The 19,716-nt window shown below is 35.7% G+C and overlaps 1 protein-coding gene across 6 annotated transcripts in view; it reads right to left on the bottom strand.

The window, feature by feature from the left end:
- Positions 1-19,716, bottom strand: part of ROBO1 (roundabout guidance receptor 1) — a 735,419-nt gene that overhangs the window by 265,825 nt on the left and 449,878 nt on the right. For all 6 annotated transcript variants that reach the window (XM_032207881.1, XM_032207886.1, XM_032207883.1 and 3 more), the window contains one exon: positions 10,732-11,058. In XM_032207881.1, the coding sequence (XP_032063772.1) occupies positions 10,732-11,058 (327 nt within the window). The remainder of the gene's footprint in view (positions 1-10,731; positions 11,059-19,716) is intronic.

The following is a 19,716-nucleotide window of genomic DNA, read 5'->3' as shown; positions in this document are numbered from 1 at the left end:
TTATGAGGATTTAGAACTGAATCATAGGATCCAAGTAGGTAAAATACTAAATTTCAGTCAAGACAGATCTGGTGAACTGCTCCCCTCCAATCAAATTTGATAGCATAGAAACACAAAGAAGCTCAGTTTCGAGAGTCCACATGTGTTTAATCTTTGATTAATTGAACAAAAAGTAAGCGCCTCCAGACGTATTTCTTTTAATCACAGGAAAGATATCTTTTCAGTTGCTTTGCTAGTAAGAGAGAGTCAGCAGATGTCTGTCTGGTCTGAAGGGAATTTCTCCTTCTCGGGAGAAAACAGTTTAAATAGAAGAGGAACAGCCATATGCTGACTATGCACTGCTTAACAGATGACGTAGAGAGCCATCCACTACCACAGGGAGTAGAATAGGGCAGTCTTCAAATTAAATTTCTTTCAAATTCAAAGCAATCAGCTGAAATCAATTTACATACAGGATCCAACTCAGACAGTTCTCATCAAAACAGCTCACAGACACAAAGATGCAAATCCATCTTTGTCAGCAGCCTGATTTTTAAGAAAGCTTTGAGTGTGCTGGCAGTAAAAAAAAAAAATAATTTCATCAAAATTTTAAATACAGCTGATACCTTTGTTTCCTGGAGGATGATGATTCAAAATAATAACAACAATGAAATCTCATCCATATGAAGTATTTGGCAAAGGTTCTATGTTCATACACTAACGGGTATTGACACAATGCAAATTTTTCTTCAAATTTAGCTCAGGAGCAGGTGTTTCAGTACTTCAGGAAAATATGCAGGATTAGAAAAAAAGCATCCAAACAAGCAATGTATGAATATTACTAGACAGCATTGTGTTTGCCTGACTTTATACTTTGACTGTATTATCATCTAGGAAATGTAAATACTAATAAAAAGACAAATGATCATCTTCATTTAGTTATACCAAGGTGACTTTGCATGGGTAAAAAAAAAAAACAGTCAGAGTTTAAAGCAGAAACTGGCAAAGAAAAGGAATTAGATAACTATTAGTTGAAAAGGGCACATCAAAATCCCCTTGGAACAGCAGAGGCTCACCAACCAGACAAAAACTGAGAAGACAGACAGCGATCCCAACCCATTTGATAATCTCCAGCACAAAGCTCCATCAAACTTTGCTTCAGGTGCCATTTTTCATGGCCCATGGAGTGTAAGGGTTTGGGACCTGTCAAGGGGCATCTCACTGAGCGCTTTGGGAGAGGAGTCTGCAGCAGAGACTGAAAACAGGCCATGGGACTAAGGCCTCTGCTTCCTTCTTTATATAACTCAGATGACTCCCGTTATTGATGCTTCTAGTCGATGTTAATCTGAATTGTTTTCCACATGCTTCTGAACAGCAACAGATCTAAGAACAGCTTTAGTTGTTCAACTATGTTGATTAGATTCAGGAAGGTGACTTACACATCTGTCTCAGGTTCATGCTTGAAAAGTTAGAGCCCTTTAAGCCCCACCATTTATTTTTTTCACTCACGCTAATGACTGATGAGTCTACTGCAAGGCATATCTTACATTTGTAAGAACTAACTTCTCCAGTTTTGCTTTGAGGTTTCAGGTAATCTTCTACCCATCCCACGGAAAGACTGCCACTACATTCTTTGATCTATGGATTTGCTGCAATGCACAGCAATTTCTGGCAAGACTACAAAACACTGTATTTGATCATCCATCCCATCATGGTCACCATAATATCTTAAATTACTCATCTGCTTAAAAATAATTGGTACAGTCACAGTATTATAACCTATCAAGAGCTTTGTCAAGATAAAGGTAAGCTCAGTCAAGCTTTTTTTAAAACAAAACAAAACAAAACAACTGTATCCTGTTTTATTCCTCAATACATAAATTGAACTTGCTGTTCAGCATGAACATCCAATTACTCTGGTAAGGAACATCCCTTATTTTATTCTTTTATTTTGTGAGTATTGACAAGACTGAATCATCAAAAATTCACCAAGTAATATCAAAAAAATGTAACCGTTCTTTTTGTTCTCTCCCCCATGACCCAAGGGTGGACTATGGCCTGAAGAAACTAGTCCTGAACAGAACTATAAATGAAAAACTAAAATAAATAAATAAATAAATAAATAAAACAAAAAAAAAATAAAAACACAAGATCATCCACAACTTACACAAGACTTTCCCAAATAAAATCATAAACACCATAAACAGCACAATTGACATACATAGCTTTCAATACATCTTGCAAAGTACTCCATGTAGCATATGAGTGCAGGAAGTCGGCTCTTCCTAGCAGGGCCCTCTGTAACCAGCCTGCTTTCAAACCAACCTATAGGTTTGGTAGCCTACAACCTGATGGTAGGCCCTCCTCCCAGGGTTACACTGTCCTTTGCCTGCAGCACACTCCATGTTGCTGCAAGTCAGGAGGAACCCACACACTGAAAGGAAAAACAAAGGCCTGCTTTTGTCATGGCATGAATAGACGTATTGCCATGGGAGTTCCAGGCAGTTCCAACTAGATCTGAGCTATCTTCACTCTACAAGTGTTTGTTTTGGATCCCACGTAACAGATTCAATCTCAAACAATTGGCATGGAAGCAACCTATAAAGCCATAGGAGTATTAATTTATGCACAGCTTGCACACACAAACTATGTCTATTATCACTGGAACGGAAACAATTTTAAATACATTAACATTTCTAGAACTGTGGTTTAAATTGCTGTATATAGTCAAAGTATTGATAACTATGTATGATTTCTTCTACTTTTATCAAGCACTAAATGGAAGCTGTAGCCTGCACCACTGCATGTGCCTATTGGCCCACTGCACAGACAATGCAAAGCAAACAAAATGGTCATGAGCTAAAGCTGAGTTAATGTGTTGTTTAATGAATTGATGGTATGGACTACAGCTTTAATAGCAAAAATCCTATATGACAAGCTTGGAAGCCTCCCCTCCCCAGGACAGAGTAAGAAAGTCCATTCCAAAACTAGCAGTAAATACCATAAGAAATGCTGAAATGTAGCCAATAAAAGCTGGGGGTATTTTTTCATTTTTTTTTTTGTGAGGTACAAATTGTAAAACAGCATACAAATATATCAAGTCATTAAAATCATTTTAGCATAGATTTTAAGAACAAAAATCTTAAGTTTTTGGTAAGATACATGAAAATATAGGAAGTGAAGCAGCTGTTGGAAGCATAGAAAATATACCAGCATTATCCAATACAGACATTTGTATAGTAGATATGTTAATCATGCAAATAAACAAAAATGAGAAAAAAAAAGATGGTTTGGTTAAAAAAGGGCATAATTTTCTCTCAGGCCATGGGTGTCTCAAATTATGGAAATTCTGATATGCTTCCAAAATATTTTGTTCATTGTCTTGCAATTGAAAAGCTAGTAACCCATTGTTTGCTTGATTCTTTTAAAACAGCAGTGTCAGCACATTTGGGATCATTTAAAACACAGAACATTTATAAAAATTAAGTGGTTTTAATTTCGACACTATTGCATTACTTTCAGCTAATAATGCTAGCATTAAATCAGGGAGACCCTATCTTGCCTAAAATTAATGGGAAATGAGAAAATTTTCCAGCTAATTGAACAGCTCATATTCTGTATAACACAGGAAAACAAAGCACAGATAAGTCATTGCTGATCTTCAGATTCTGTAGCAACCTTTTCTTTTTCCGCCAAAGGAATTTCAGAGCAACAGGGAATACTCCACTTTATCAACGTTGATTAATGATTATGCTGATGAAACCATCCTCTTCACAGGATGGTTATCTCTGTTTATGGGAATTCAAAGGAACTTAAAGTGGTTTTAACAGTAAGACACCTGCACTGACTATGCCATACTTACTCCTTCTGAATCACTTTAAAAGTACACCAATGCTATATTAGAACTCTAACTGTTACATAATGTATGCTGAAGATTATGTTAAAGTGGTGATAAAGCTATATGTGAAAGAATCGTGCCAAATTCCCTGGTCTTAACTCTTAACTCCCCTCTAAACTCTCACTATGAAAGAAGAGGAAATGGTCTAATTCAGTGGGAAGCAATGGATTTCATATCTTGGTTTCCTCAAGTAAAACCATTTTAGATAGATTCAGCCCCCTTCTCTGAAACTTGATATGGGCCTTCTGTGGATTGCTTGCATGAAGACTACTTCTGTTCACAAAGAGCATGAACACAGAGACACAACATATTGGCTTCACGTTGGGATGGTCCAATGTGAAGACAACATAAAATTATGTCCTAATTGCACCCAGTAAAGGAGACCAACTTAATTCATTTTAATTCATAATCTCCTGAAATATTTTTTGTTTCCGATTTGAATCACAATTGAATATATTTAAATATGTCACTATTTTACCTTTAAACCATGCAATAGGACATATAGGAGTGTCAGGACAGCTGTGGAAGGCTCATTGAAGACTAATTTCTCTAACTGAACTATGATTATACTAGTAATTATAATTAAATCTAAGAACAGCCACCATACTTCTCAAACTTTCATGGTTGTAATACTACTATGCTTAACAGACAGAGAAACAGAAACACGGAAATAGCATACAAACGCACACTAGTATCTAGAAGTATGACAAGGTGTTTCAAATAAGTTTAGTTTTTCTATGTCTTTTCCTTCACTTTCAGGTCTCATTAGGAAAAACAGTTTTCCTAGATATAACATTTAGTGCGATTTCCTAGTAGCACTAATAAATGCTTTCAATTACCAGGAGGTCAATGAAAGAAACAGAATAAACAAAGAGTAAAAATAAGAGTTCACATGCCTTTAAAAATTAGGTGGGGGACTTAAACTACATTAATATTCAATCTCTCAGTGTTCTTCAACTGACTATAATGGCAGAGAAAATTGACATTTTCTCTTTTCTAACTTTTATGAGTAGGCAAAAAAATTGTTCTTGTTTTCCTCGGGTAGAGGTAACTACATTATGAAGAGTAGCACACTGACATGCAATTTTGACTTAGTTGTGCAGATAACACATTTTAAATGACATTATATCTTTTGTTAAAATATGACTCAGAGGCAGTTTAGAGTAATCCAGGCTTTCAATTCTTGTTACAGCTGCATAGTAGGAGTAAGGTAAATCTACCACTTTCTACCACCATCTTTTAATAAGCATTAGCAATACTACTGCTATGAAACCTTCTATGCCTCAAGCAACTTTTGTTAATGCCATGACTTGTGGTAAGCAACAGCATAGCTTCACCAAATTTTTTGAGATACTCCTCCCTTTGTCTGAAGCTTCTTTGTCTGAAGTGAAAAACAAAGGAAGTAAATAGAACTTTCTACTTAAATACCTTTCAATTGAAAGGAGCATGAGACAATTTCAGAAACATTCTTTGAACAGTTAGCTATGACAGTTTATTACTATTTGCTTTTTAATTTAGAATGAAATTAAATATTTTTGAAGGATCAATTTGATGAATCACTGTCCCACAGAAGCATATTTTAGGTAGCATGTTACAGTGAAGAAGCACTGTAAAAAAAAAAAAAAAAAAAGAGAAGAGCTTAATGAGATTCTACTACAATTGAAATCCATCTTCATTAATTTGAATGCCTATGTGCATATAGAAGTCACTTGTTTACCAGCAAGAGATAACAGCTCATGAAACAAAGTCTGCAGTGATGGATGGCGCATTCAATAACTTTACCTAACGCCAAACATACAAGAACATATGACCTTTTTGGGGAAAAAAAAAAAAAAAAAAAAAAAAAAAAAAAAAAAAAAAAAAAAAAGAGAGATTTGACTTCTCACTGCAAGAAGGAAAGAAGGATACTACTGTTTTAGAATCATTGAGCAGACAGAGCTGTTGAGTCACATTTCGTGACTTTTTTTTTTTTTTTAATGCACAGTAAATATACAAACTGGGACTCTGCTAGGATCTAATGGAGAAAGTATTTGGACTATTATCCAGTGTAAATTGATAATAACAGCTTATGTAGCATAAAACATGCCGCTACTTAGGTTAGAGGTTACATACATGTGTACTTACTTTACAAATACTTTTGCAAAAGCATTACTTTTGAGACACAAGTCCATATATCAATAGAAAAGATTTAAGTGTTGCAATAAAACTGTAGAACTCTCACAGCAAAAGCGGAAGAAGTTTCTCTCAGAGAAACATGATTTAAAATAATTTAAAATAAGAGTTGAAGAAGCTGCTGAGCAGCAAACAAAACAAACTTCATTTGCACTTGACTTTTCAAAAGATCCTCAAAAACTTTGGAGTGGAAAAAGAATGATGAATATACCCCCGCAAATATCGTTGCCTCTCTTGATATTATGTAGAAGCTAAGCTTCTACATAATGCTACATAACACACATCTATGTGATCCACAGATACCATTTTCCTCAAAAAGGAGTAATGGAAGAAAAGTATAAAAGGAAAAAATAAATACAGAAACAAGCTATCACATGCCAATAACTGAATTTGATTTTGATCATATACATACATTCATCATACAATCCTGAAAGATTCAAGAATATGAAGCCCCTGCAGTCACCTTCCATTTTGCTGATGTACAACTTCACACTTTCCAAAACATCTTTGGCTTTTCTACTGTGAAACATGACTTGATTCCCTCTTGTTTATGTAATAGCCAAAATTGTCTCAAGCACAGTTCCATTTTGTGCTCCCACCTGTAAAAGGTGACATTTATAGGGAGAATTACCTAGTTTAATTTTGACAGGGACGTGCCCATTATGAGGTTTGTTAGGACTTTTCATAACTGTAGAATGTGTCACTTGTAGGTAGTAATCTGAAACCAGTTACATTCCTCAAAAACAAAACAGGCAGCTAATTTAAGTAGGTCTCCAGAGATCAAAGAGCCAAGTTCAGGAAGTCAAGAAGAGGGAGGCAAACGGACTTGTAGCAGGCTAAGTCTGTAAAGGATGACAGGCTGTTATCTGAATATCCCATCACACACCCTTTTTGTGCTACCATATTGAAGCTTCATTCTACTGCAAATTAAGTTTGAACATACACAGTGAGCCTCCATGTCATAAATTATGTGGGAGTAACATTTCAAATAAAGATGAAACCAGTCAACTATAAAAAAATCCCTAACCTAAACACGACTTACATCTCTTTACTTGACTTGTAATTTAGCTTTTTGCTGAGTTCATATTTATGCAAATTTAGATCCTTACATTTATGAAGATCTTACACATCTAAATTACACATAAAATGTCATTTAGTATCAAATTACAAAGTGATTTTTCACATGCTGTGGAGCTTAGAATAGTTTTACATGTCTCTAAAGTGTGTGAGAAATTTTCATTCTTGAAATATCGGGTGGCTATCAGGGAAAGCTACAGTCCCTGTAATATAATCAAATAGAAAGCAGTTCACGTGGGTTCAAGTACTGGTTGGGTAGATATAAGAAAGATACAACTGTATCATACAGGATCATCTTGCATTTTTGGGAGTTAGTACAGAGATAGCTTCAAGGAAATAACCACAGAAACTGGAGGAAATTCAACTTGAAAAAAAAAAACACCAAACATGACAGAGTATATAACAAATTCATTATGCCATAAGTAGATACACCGGATCTTCAAACATTTTGCGAAGGCCACAAGAGGCAGAAAGTGAGTAAGAAAACTCTTAAAAAAAATCTTACTTAACTTGATTTTCTAATTATTATAGACAGCATTTAAGTCTTGTTCAATACTATTAAGGACTATAGTGTCATGACTGAGATATACATCAGTGTAAAAAAATGCTGCGTGCTTTGGATTAAGTAATGTGAACACCTCAGTTAAGTCAACAAAGAAAGTGACTTTTCTATTTCTGCTGAATAGAAAAGGGACAAAGCAGTGTGATTTTTTTTTCTTTATTACTACAATTTATTGGGGATTTTAGTGTCTTCTCCAATATGGCTATCACATCTAAAGCTTTTATTTTATTTATTTTTAAGAGTTCCTTAAACATACATTGCTTCACTATAGGAGATAAAGCAGATTTTAATATTCTGTATTTGCTTAGTTTTTGGTATGAGATCTCTCTACTTTTCCTGCTTTATAACTGCAGAATCAACGTGCATCCTATTTAAAGAACACATTTACCTTATTACACAGTCCACATAGAGAATGTATTGCCTGTCTCAATGATGAGTGTTGGAACTGCTTAGAAAATGAGCTTCACAAAGGAGTAATGGACACGAAAATTTTTAGTATTGACCTAAATCAGAAGTCAAATCCACATGTCCATCAACCTAATTGAAATTGTTACTCTAATAGGTGATAGAAAAAAAAAAAAAAAGTCATGCTAAATTCACTATTACATTATAAAATATAAAGTGGCGAAGACAGGAGTTGCTTTAACTGCTAAGCTCTCAAAACATTTGTTTCCTATGTTTCACAAAAGTTTTTTGGTTAAACTTGCAGCAAAGCACAACCAAGTGATTACTCCACATGATATTCTGTATTTTGTAAATGGAAGTAAATCTAACATATTTTTGAATGTTTACAGAGTAAACTACAACGTAAGGATTTCTAAAACTGCAATTGTATATGACTACATGCACAGAATTGTAAATGCTGTTATGTTCAAAACAGGTGTACTGAGAAGTTAATCAAAACAGATTACTGATTTGTAACAATCCACTATGAATGTAACTACATCTTATAACGATGACAGCATAAAAGCTATAAACCACAGATTTTGGATTTAATGTAAATTTATTCCATCAACCTGCAACTCTTCTTGTTCCTCACCTCTTCTGTGCTATCTAAAATGCTTTGTTGCTTTTGCAGTGCCACATCACCTTTTCCATTAAAATCATAACCTTTTCAGTTAAAATTCATTGTCTATAATCTGCTGGTAAACAACTAAAATCACGTACTATTATACTGTTACCAACCTACAAATCTTATTTCCAACTATAGAGAGCAATTACTTTCCCTTGCAATGGTGTTGGTATGTATTTTCTGACACTAGACCTCAAAATGAGAGCACTTTTGAACTGGACTAGCAATTTAACATTATACTACTGTTAGGTGGCACACATTTGAAAAGATACTCATTTTATTTTTGCCTTTTAAGAGGCAGAGCCTCTTAAAGAAAAAAATACTTGTCATATCAGTATTCTGTATGGAAACCTTGTCAGTAAGACTCTTACTGTAATCACATGAAGATGACTTAAGGCAGAGCTTACATACACATCTAGTAACAGTGGAATTCATACGTGCAATCATGTATCAACTACTGAAGTCTACCTCATGGACAATGCAGAAACACAATGTGTATTGCAGATATTACTTCTTGGCACATCGCAAACCACAGAATATGAAATAAGCGTGGCCACTGATCTGCTGCATGAACAGAACATTAAAACTCATTTAAGAAGCAACAAGCACTGGTAGAAAGTAAATAACAGCACCCAGATAAAATCAGAACCTCTTAAATATGGAGGCCCAGTAAAACACATGTACACCTACAACATACTGTATATAGCATTTTTAACTGATCAACAGATAGTTTAAATAGGTTATACGTTTGCTGGATAAACATACTTCCAATTAGCCAAGCACCAATTATTTTTATCGCTAAAGCAGTAACAAGGAAACAACATGGTCATAGATCTTAATCACATCCATTTAATGCGTTACTTGTGATGCTGCAGATCCTTCTGGTAGAAGTGTTGTGAAGTACTCTCTGAATGTGGGCAACGGTAGGCAAAGGGCTCAAACAAACGGACAACTTTATAGCCCATTTCCTTCACCTCCTCTGGGAGTTAAGGTTTATCAGAAGGGCTGGATTTTCATAAATCATACACCAACAGCGGCATCTACTTAGCTTGCCTAAAAGTTGACAGACAGCTCTGACTAGACTCCTAATATGAATTGTTTAATCAGAGAGATCACTACTTTCAGAAGGTGATTGACCCAGTTCTGAACTGGCTCTTCAACACAAAAACAGATGAATCGCTATGGATTACACAGGAAGCCTAGGAAAGCAACTTAAGATAGATAACTAATTTCTGGATTGGAAGGTTTCCTTTCATACTTAACTATCCCAAAACCGACATTTTTTGACCTACACATGGCCTTTCACAGGGCATGTTCAAAACCTTTTGATGTACATTCTCTTCCTCTAAAATGAGGAGACTTTAAAGAGCATACAGGAAGAGATAAGGAATACAAAGTAACATGAACACACTTGACTGTTCTTTCCTCTGACGAAATACTTATAACTAAAGAGATCATTTGTAGACCACTTCTTTTAGAGCAAAACTATATTATTTTGTGTTTCTAAATATGTTGTGTTTTTTTTTTTTTTTTTAAGTGTTTATTTGCGCAACAATTCCGAATGTACCCTGGTAGATAAAATCCTGGCTGCCTTGCCCCCTGTTACATGTGGTGTTTTGCATGGATATTTGGAGAGGAAAAACCATCTGTAAGTTGAAATTAATTATACAAAATCTAACAAGCACATCTAATAATCATAATTCCATGCAAGCATGAAGATGTGTGCAAGCATACAGAAATGTCTTAATTTATAAAGTGATAGGATACCTCTTCCATCTTTCTATTTTCTTAACTCCATTAATATGCATATAATAAGACTAACTATATAGTTCATTCATTGTTTCTATGTTAATGATTCAGAGGCAGGCCACTTTTTTTCTTTTTTTTTTTTAAATCTTTGAATAACATCAAAGTAAGGGGCTGCTACTGCAGAGTGGGTTAAAAAAAAAAAAAAAAAAAAAAAGCACTTACTTGCCACTTCCAGCGACGCATTGTGACTTACAGCCTCCCCAAGGTAATTCCTTGCCACGCAGACATAGACCCCCTCATCCGGCCTACTCTTGCGCCCATGAACTATGCGTAAGAAAAATAAAGATCCGCTGGGCAGCAGCATCCGATGGGAACGAGGGTCATCCTTGTCAGTTTCCACTCTTTCCCCACCTTTATACCACTCAATGGTTGGGGTTGGTCTTCCTTCAGCTTTACAGTTTAAAGTTGCTGGTTCTCCTTTTGAAACAATTAAATCAGAAGGGTGTTCAACAATTCGAGGTGGGAAATCTTCTTGACGAAGACGGGAGCCTATAACATAAAAATGCAAAGTTTTCTTATTAGATCGCTGCCAGGTAATCATAGAGTTTTGCAATACAACTACTTAACCATTACCCTATAGTGCAGGATTTTAATAAGAATAGCTATTAACGCATTTCTAAGTGGAAAAAAAAAAAAAAGCCCCTTACTGTATTTCATAGTGTGGAAGGTTCTGCCAAGTGAATAAATTCAAAAGCATTTTTCAAAATGCAATCTATAATAGTGAAATAAACTGCCATGTTCCTAGATCATACACATGAATATATCAATAAAAAAATGGATGCAAATTTATACATACATGAATATGTATACATGTAATTATGAAAAACAATTCTACAGATACTCTGCAGTCATCAGGCCACCTCTGGCAAAACCGGTACTGCTCTTATTTATAACACAAAGTCATGATCAACTTCACTCAACCTTTCGGGAAGTCCACCAATTCATGCAAAGCCTATGGAGTAAGCCTAACTTTTCCAGTACCCACGAAGTTGCTTTATTCTGCTTGTACTACCAGCTCTTTTTAGTGACTTGTTAAACAGTACCACAGATGTAGAAATACATGGAATGCCCAAGTGCTTCCTACAGTTCTTGTGTCAGGAAAATTATAGCTACTTTTTATATTAAATATTTTTAACTGTCTTGGCTACACATTACCCAATCTGAAATTCTGAGCCAACATAAGACAAAAGCACTGGGGGTGAAAGAAGAGTTAAAAGCAAACAAGATGGTCTTTTAGAAAGGCACTCAAGGTCAGCCTGATTCAAACTGTGAGCTCAGAGCAGCCTGGAAATACTATGATAATCTGGACAGACATACGATACAGGATAATATGACAACAAACTGGATAACCCAAGAACTCTGGATTGGGGACAGGGTGTGACCTAAACTTTTGTGGGTTTAAATCTCAATTGACTCAACTAAATCTCAATTGACTCAATTTTAAATTACTATTTTCCTTATTTCTTTATTTATATTTAACTTTGCCATGTATAAAATTAGTTTCACAATTTTTGTGATGAGCCACTCCCTCATAACTGAAATGAGCAGTTTCTGATCTTTCTCCAAGGTAACAATGCCTAGACAGGGATAAAGAGCCTTATTTTGTTTATACCATTACTTATTTCTTACATACCTCACAAGGAAAGACACAGAAACAATCCCACAATCGATAGGATTGAGTACACCCTCAGCAAGTTTGCAGATGACACCAAGCTGTGTGGTGCAATTGATATCAAAGAAGAAGGAGATGCCATTCAAAGGGACCTGGACAGGCTGGAGAAGTGGGCCCATGTGAACCTAATGACGTTCAAGAAGTCCAAGTACAAGATGCTGCAACCTCAGACATGAACACAGACTGGGAGAAGAACTCATTGAGGGCAGCTACGCTGAGGACTTGGAGATTCTGGTGGACAAAAAGGCTCATGAGCCAGCAGTGCATGCATGCAGCCCAGAAGTCCAACTGCATCCTGGGCTGCATCAACAGAGGGGTGGCCAGCAGAGGGAGGTGATTGTGCCCCTCTGCTCTGCCCTCGTGAGGCCCCACCTGGAGTACTGCATCCAAGTCTGGAGCCGCCAGCACAAGAAAGATGTGGATCTTTTAAAGCAAGTCTAGAAAAGTGCCACAAAGTTGATCAGAGGGCTGGAGCACCTATGAAGAAAGGCTCAGAGAGCTGGGGATTTGCAGCCTGTGGAGGAGAAGGCTCCTGGACAGGCTGACCTCATTGAAGCCTTTCATACTTAAAGGAGGCTTATAAAAAAGATGGAGAGGGATTCTTTAATTGGGTAGATAATGATAGGACAAGGGTCTTCGTTTGCGTATGCAATAGTACGTGGTGCAGGTTTGTGTATGTAGTGCAGGTTTTCACAGATTCTACCAGCCAGCTATTACGCAATACAGTTTTAAGCTGCCTGCTGTTTCCATCAACCAGGCTCACACCACAAATAAATTAAATACCATTTTCAGATATATTGTATGCATACCTTCCATACTGACATTCAAGTCACTTTACACTAACTGAAATGACCATACCGAATAAAAGTTCGAAGACTGATCTCTAAATTTTCTTGAAAACAGACTCAAGATTCTTGAGGGGGCAAAGTCCTTACGTAAGGTCAAGTTCTCAGAAAACTCCAGGAATGCTCATATACTTTTGAGACTTCTTTAACATCAGAGGAATTAAAATGATGGAAATGTCAATTATTTTATACGTATATTTAATCTGGTGTTTTATAAAGCAACCTTTCTCTAGAAAATTTCATAAAATTGTTTAAAGTGGAAAGGGACAAAGTTATGATTAGTTGACTGGCACATAGTGAGCATTAACCACAGATTTAGTGACAACTGCCTCAGGGATATAATGGCCTTGACAACTAAGTTATAATCTTCCCACATATCTATACGTTTTTATTTTTATTTTAAAGTCTTTCATTTTAGCCTAGTTATTTAAGCTGCATTTATGCTTTATTGAGAATAAGCAGCTTCAATTATCAACACCAATCTTACAGTGGGCACCAATCATGTAATTTTCCTGTCAAAAATCCATCCTGAAGGGATATTTGGTTTAAAAAAAAAAAAAAAAAATAGAAGCAAAACACCTATTATACACTGGATATGCCATTAGATATATGGAGCTGCTTCTCCTCCCAGCCCCCAAAAGATGACAGCACTGTGTTATAGGATCTAACCAACTTGTGTTCCGTGCTTTCGTTCTAACTCAAGTCTTCCATAAAAACTCAACAGGATGCGACCAATTAAAGTACGCCATACTAATTATTTCACGATGCTACTTAAAAGAACAGTTATATGAAATCATGTTTCCAGTTTCTTGGACTGTGCCACAACTATTTTTACAAGAATTCCAGCACTGAAATAGACAGACATGAAGGTTCAAAGAAAGATAGCATTAGATGAATGCTAAATTTGCAGTGGCAAGAATTGTGTTTCTTCTTGCCTTAAAACTTCCTGTTGGTATAATATACGAATAATTGAAAATAGAATGGAATAGTCATTTAAATAGGAAAGCTGCTATCATGGGTACTGACCTCCTGGGGGGAGAGGAAGAAGGAGGTCCCGTTCATTTTCAGTTTCACAAATACAGCATTTAACGCGTGTTTTTAGAACACTAGATCTCTAGTCCATTCTTTTATTGAAGAGCTTAATGTTTTAACATAAGAACTAAGTTACTGTCCTAACTGATATACAAGATGTTAATAAAATGCTAACAAACAAAACTACAGTTTTAAAAAGTCAGTGTTAGGTGGTTCCTGCAAATAATTATGCTTCAAAAGAACATGAGTGATCCATTTTTACCAGTAGTATTTCCACTACTTTTAACTTAATTTTTCAGAAAGTGGTGGAATTTTTCTGTGTTTTTTTTTATACTGATTAGAAAGACACTTGGTATCTCTGTTGCTCTAACAGTTAAAAATCTTTCTCTAATTCTCAAGTTAAATGCAGCCAAGAGTACATACCTTACTCTTCCTGTACTCAAGTTGCCCTTGAATTCAGATTCACTGACACACTTACAGATTGCAAGTGTAAGATTGCAAGTTTTTCATTTTTTAACCACCTTTCTGGATTTCATGTTGTTGTAGCTGTTAGAAATCAACAAACTAATCTCCTCCGGTTTTCTTCTCGTAAGATTTGCTCACCATTTCCCTGTCTTACATGTAAGTTCCAGTTTGAGTTCATCTTTTCTGAACACAGAAGACTCAAACCAAATACGGGTAAGAAGCAGACTTAAAATAATATTGCAAGAGCACACAATGACACAGTGAGAATCATGTCACACAGGAGAAATATCTAAAAGAATCAAATAATTTTCCATGAAGTAGCTTTTCTGTGTACAGCCATTAAACTAACCTAACCCATTGGGTTTACTTGTTCTCATAGACAGCAGATAATTTTCAAGGAAAAAAATCGGACAAATCAGATTCTCAGAGACAGTGAAAAAGATGGTTTAGTTTCTGTTAATAAAGAACTCCATTTGTCTCTTATTTTTAGAGTATTTCTTCTCTTTGTATCCTAGTCCAGCCCCAATAGAACATCCAATTTCCTGAGCTTTGCAGCCTGCAAGAGCAGTTCATTTTAAAAAGCAAGTATTTTGAAACTTCCTTTACAGATGTTGCAGCCATAACCAAAGGCATGGAATAACTAATGAAGTAATGCTGTGCCTGTTTCTTCAGATTTCCCCCGAACTGTCAACTAGGAAGAGAAATTTCACTTTTGAATTTTGCTTTGGCAGAAAGCACAAGAGTGAAGACTACACTAAATCGGTATTTCTAAAACACTCGAATGTGAGAATAGAGTTGCATCACATTGGACTCGCAAAGTAGTTCTTTGCACAGTTATGAAGAATTTTAGTTACAACAGCTGTTGATTTCTAAAAACAGAGTACTCAACTTCCAGTTCAGGATAAAAAAATATTCTTTTTACTTAAATCCTGCCATAACTTTGCACAGCCAAAGCTGTGCACAATTTCATAAATTCTATAAAAGGATGCTACCTTTATAACCAAAAATTGCAGACAGCAGAGGTGCTACATTTGCACAAGTGAGCTAATATTTGTATCCTAAGGAGAAAAATGAATAGTTGGAATGTGATTGACACCCACCCAGGACTACAGGTTTATGGAAGTACATTTTAAGATGTGTTCAATGCTTCCATATATTAAGCTGGGAATAGGTCCAGTTCTTTCCAATAATTCAGATACCATAAAAAGAGATAAGCAAGGCACTCAGTTTGGATCAGTATAACTTTTTATTATTTTACTACTTCTTTCTCCAGTTTACACCATTATGTCAAGAAATACTTGTGTGTCTCTCCTTTAAGTGGCATTGGAGTTTTTGTTCCTACAAAGACACAAAATGATAAATTAATCTTTCGTTATTTCTGTTACTGAGGTATATTTCTGAATAAAACATGTTGGACTTTAAATACAAGGTGTTTATAAAATCTTAAAAGAAAGAATCACGGGCCGTGCCTTTTAAACTTAGCTGCAGGCACCCATGAAACATTTTTCCACTTAGAAAGATAACCTTGAAGTATCTTATGCTGCTAATACATCGTGAATTACATCACATTTCTGTCCTGGTTACAACACTATCAGGAGATGTCAGAAGACAGTAATTTACTGTATGTGTACAGTCAAAAAAATCTAGACTAACCACAGACAACCTCGAGTTTTAAGCTATGTCTGCCTCTTTCCCCAAAGGAAGAGATTAAAAAATGCCTCAAATTCAGACTGATCTGGTACCTGGCTCTTGTACGAGATGTAACACATGTATAGCCACATTCAATTTACACAATACTAATGTCTTAGTCAACTGAGGAGAAGCTAACTGAAGTATTATAGCAATATAGTAATAAACTAAACAAACAAGGGAGAAAAATAAGAATATATTACATTGGTTTAAATTGTTTGCCTCTATTTCTTATTCTACAATATATCCTGACACAAATGACTAGGTCAAAAAAGCCGTAAGTTTTTAGGCAAAAAAGACTTCTAAAAAGATGATGGAGCCTCATAGATATTTAAATATTCTATCTGGTATGAACAAAAAAAATATTAGCACATACTGCATTGCATAGATACTAACAACAGCTCTGTTTTACTCCATAAAATTACATTTCTCAGGAAATACTAAGAGAGACTAGCTCTCTGAAGTGATCACTTTTTCAGTTCAAAGTGGCAACTGTAAGAATCATAGTTTAGTTTCTTAATCCCAAATTCAATGCAACTCTTTAAAATTGCTTTTGGACAGATTATTTATTTTCAAGAGACATAGCTTTACAGTGAACCATCATTACACAAATACATGTTTACTGGTTTGTCCAGCAGTTAGCATGTATAAGTCCTAACCTGGTTATTCATTAAGTGTAGCGAGAATATAAATTTAAACTAATAACATTTATATTGAGCTACGTAAGAGGCTGACATTTGCATAAAACACTGGGAACATCACCTACTGCCTGAGGTAAGAAAGCGTTTGGTTTTATTTTTCCTTCTCTCAGCTCTGCTCTCCAGCAAGATACGTATCTCATCTGACTTTAGTGGATACTGAAGCAGTGTGAGACGGCAGTATCTAGAATGCTGGCTTCTGAAACCAAACCTCATTCAATAAAAATTACAGTATCCCCCACCAAGCTGGTAAGTTCAGAATAGTATTTTCCCTTAAAGAAAATATTAATGAAATTACAGGAGTATCTTTTATTAATATTGCAAATTAACTATGACACAGTGAGTAATCACACCACGTTTCAAAAACAAATACAGAGCTAATGAAGCCTACTCCATTAATAATTTTTTCTTTGAAATGGTTGCAGTAATGTTGGGAGATATTTCCTGTACTGGGATAATACAGAGAACAAGAGCACAACAGCAAGACAGAGCCACAAACAGATCTGAAGGCAAGCTCATCTTTGGAGGTTGGGATGTGACGGTCTTGAAGCCACAAGCTGCTTGGAGATGATCACAGTAAACTGAAGGATGCCTGAAGCGATGAGGCCAGGCAGGTGTGGAGGGAACTCAGAGAAGACTGGCATTGCTAGAGCAACAGCCAAAGAACAGTCAAGGGTGTTGAACCAAATACAGACTATCCTCCTGGATCACCATACTCCTCCTCATTCATGAACAGATACGCCTAAGCATACCTTTCTTTTGTGTTGTTCTTTTTAAAAAACATTTAGTCATGGAAACCAATGATACGCATTCTGTGCATTTATTTCAGAGGGATTGCCTACACTCTATTTTGGACTTAAACCCACTTCTTACCATGCTTAAGAATACTGACTGCTACTTCATTTCCAACTCCAGATTCAGTGTGAGACTCAATCTGATCATGATCAACTGCATATTCAAACACTTAAAAGATGTTGAGGGAGGAGAAAAAGGATCTGCATTTCCTCGGGACTGTAGGGAAGCCAAAGAAACAGCAAATAGAGCCTAAGCTTTTCTCTCCTCAAGCAGCACTCCTCAACTCCGAGGCAACAGAAGCACAGTACTGTGACAGCCAAGAGCATTCCTAGGCTTTTGCTTCTGCTAGTTTTGCTACATCTCACAGAAATAACATTAAATTTATTTTGAAAACAAGAATAAGTGACAAGGAGAAATACAAGGATGTGAAACACCTCACTAAATTTCTGCTTTAAGATGATGCTAAATGTGTTTATCTGCAAGGGTGAATGAAGTATCACAACTGCCCTCAGGAATCTAGATGTTAGGTATTTTTTGGAGTGTTACATCAGCTCAGGAATAAATACTCAGGAATAATTAGAGTTAATACTCTAATTATTTAGTTAATGCTAATAATTTAGAGAATATTAACAATAGAATAAAGAGTCATTGTAAAATAGCTAAATTACCTTATTTCTGTTGTTGGTATTTTAATGTGTTAAACATTTGGATTGAAACAAATCTATTTCACTCCACTTAAAACAACCCAACTTTTTGTGCAACATTGAGTTTGGAAAATTACAAAAAGGCCAGACATTTCCAATTACAAGTTGTTACAATGATACATCACTGTCACGTTTCACTTGCATAAGGAAGAAAGAGTGGAAATTTAAATCCAAATGAAACAAATACTTACAATGAGTTTTTTGCAAGTACATTAAATGTACAGATCAATATAAATTATTTTATTTTTAAGTGTAAATGGAAAAAATAATTATACACATCAAATTTAATAAACTCATACTTAAAAAATGTCTATCCATATCCTCTTTCCAAAACACACTTTATTCAAACAGAAAGCTAAGTAAATTAGTATTAAGTGTGAAAGATAGCAAGCTTGCAGTGGAAAGCAGTAAATATCTCCTCCTGCAAATAGAAGAAAAAGGACTGATGATCCCACAGGCTTCGAATGGAGCATCTGCCAAACTGGAAGGAAGGCTGCTCAGGGAACCAGAACGTGCCGCCGGACAATGAAGCCTCAGTAACTCAGTGAGTGATGATTCTGGTTTGAGCAATCAACTGGAACTAATCCAGTATTTTCAAAAACACCTGGGATATATTTTTTACCTTCCCATATAAATGTGAATCAGTCACATACTCTACAAAACATATCTCCAATTATTTGTTTACCAGAAAGCCATGAGTTACTTGGCACAGCAATCAATATGACATCACTGCTTGATGACCTAAAAATCTCTATTGCTTTTCACTAACACAAAGGTAATGTCAAAACACCAAGCATTACCTTTCTCCAAAAATAAACTTCCACCTATTGTTACTATCAAAACTATTTTTTTTCTGAGTGATGGAGTATTGGATTGTGATAGATGTGATGTGATGTGATGTGACGGAGTGATGGAGGATGTATTTTCTTTGACAGCAAGGTGATCAAATTTTACATTCCTCAGGTCAGAAAAACAAAACAAAACAAACAAAAACACATTGCCATTAAATTTAAAGTCAAAGAAACCTTCAACTGAAGAGAAAATCTTAAACTGCAACTCCTTTGCATAAAGCATACCGTAACAATTCTAACATTACATCCTACTGTAGATGAATTGCATTACACAGAAAACAATGTCCCAGGACATCCTTAAATGAGCGGTATCGGCCCTGAAAACTATCCCTCAGACTTTTTCTTCCCTGAGATGAAGAACTAATGCTACCATTACTATGTTCTGAGTTCCCATTT

Source organism: Aythya fuligula, chromosome 1 (genome assembly GCF_009819795.1).
Source record: "Aythya fuligula isolate bAytFul2 chromosome 1, bAytFul2.pri, whole genome shotgun sequence".
Taxonomy (NCBI): Eukaryota; Metazoa; Chordata; class Aves; order Anseriformes; family Anatidae; genus Aythya; species Aythya fuligula.
Note: the sequence above shows the minus strand (reverse complement) of the source record. Positions and strands in the feature narration are given on the sequence as shown.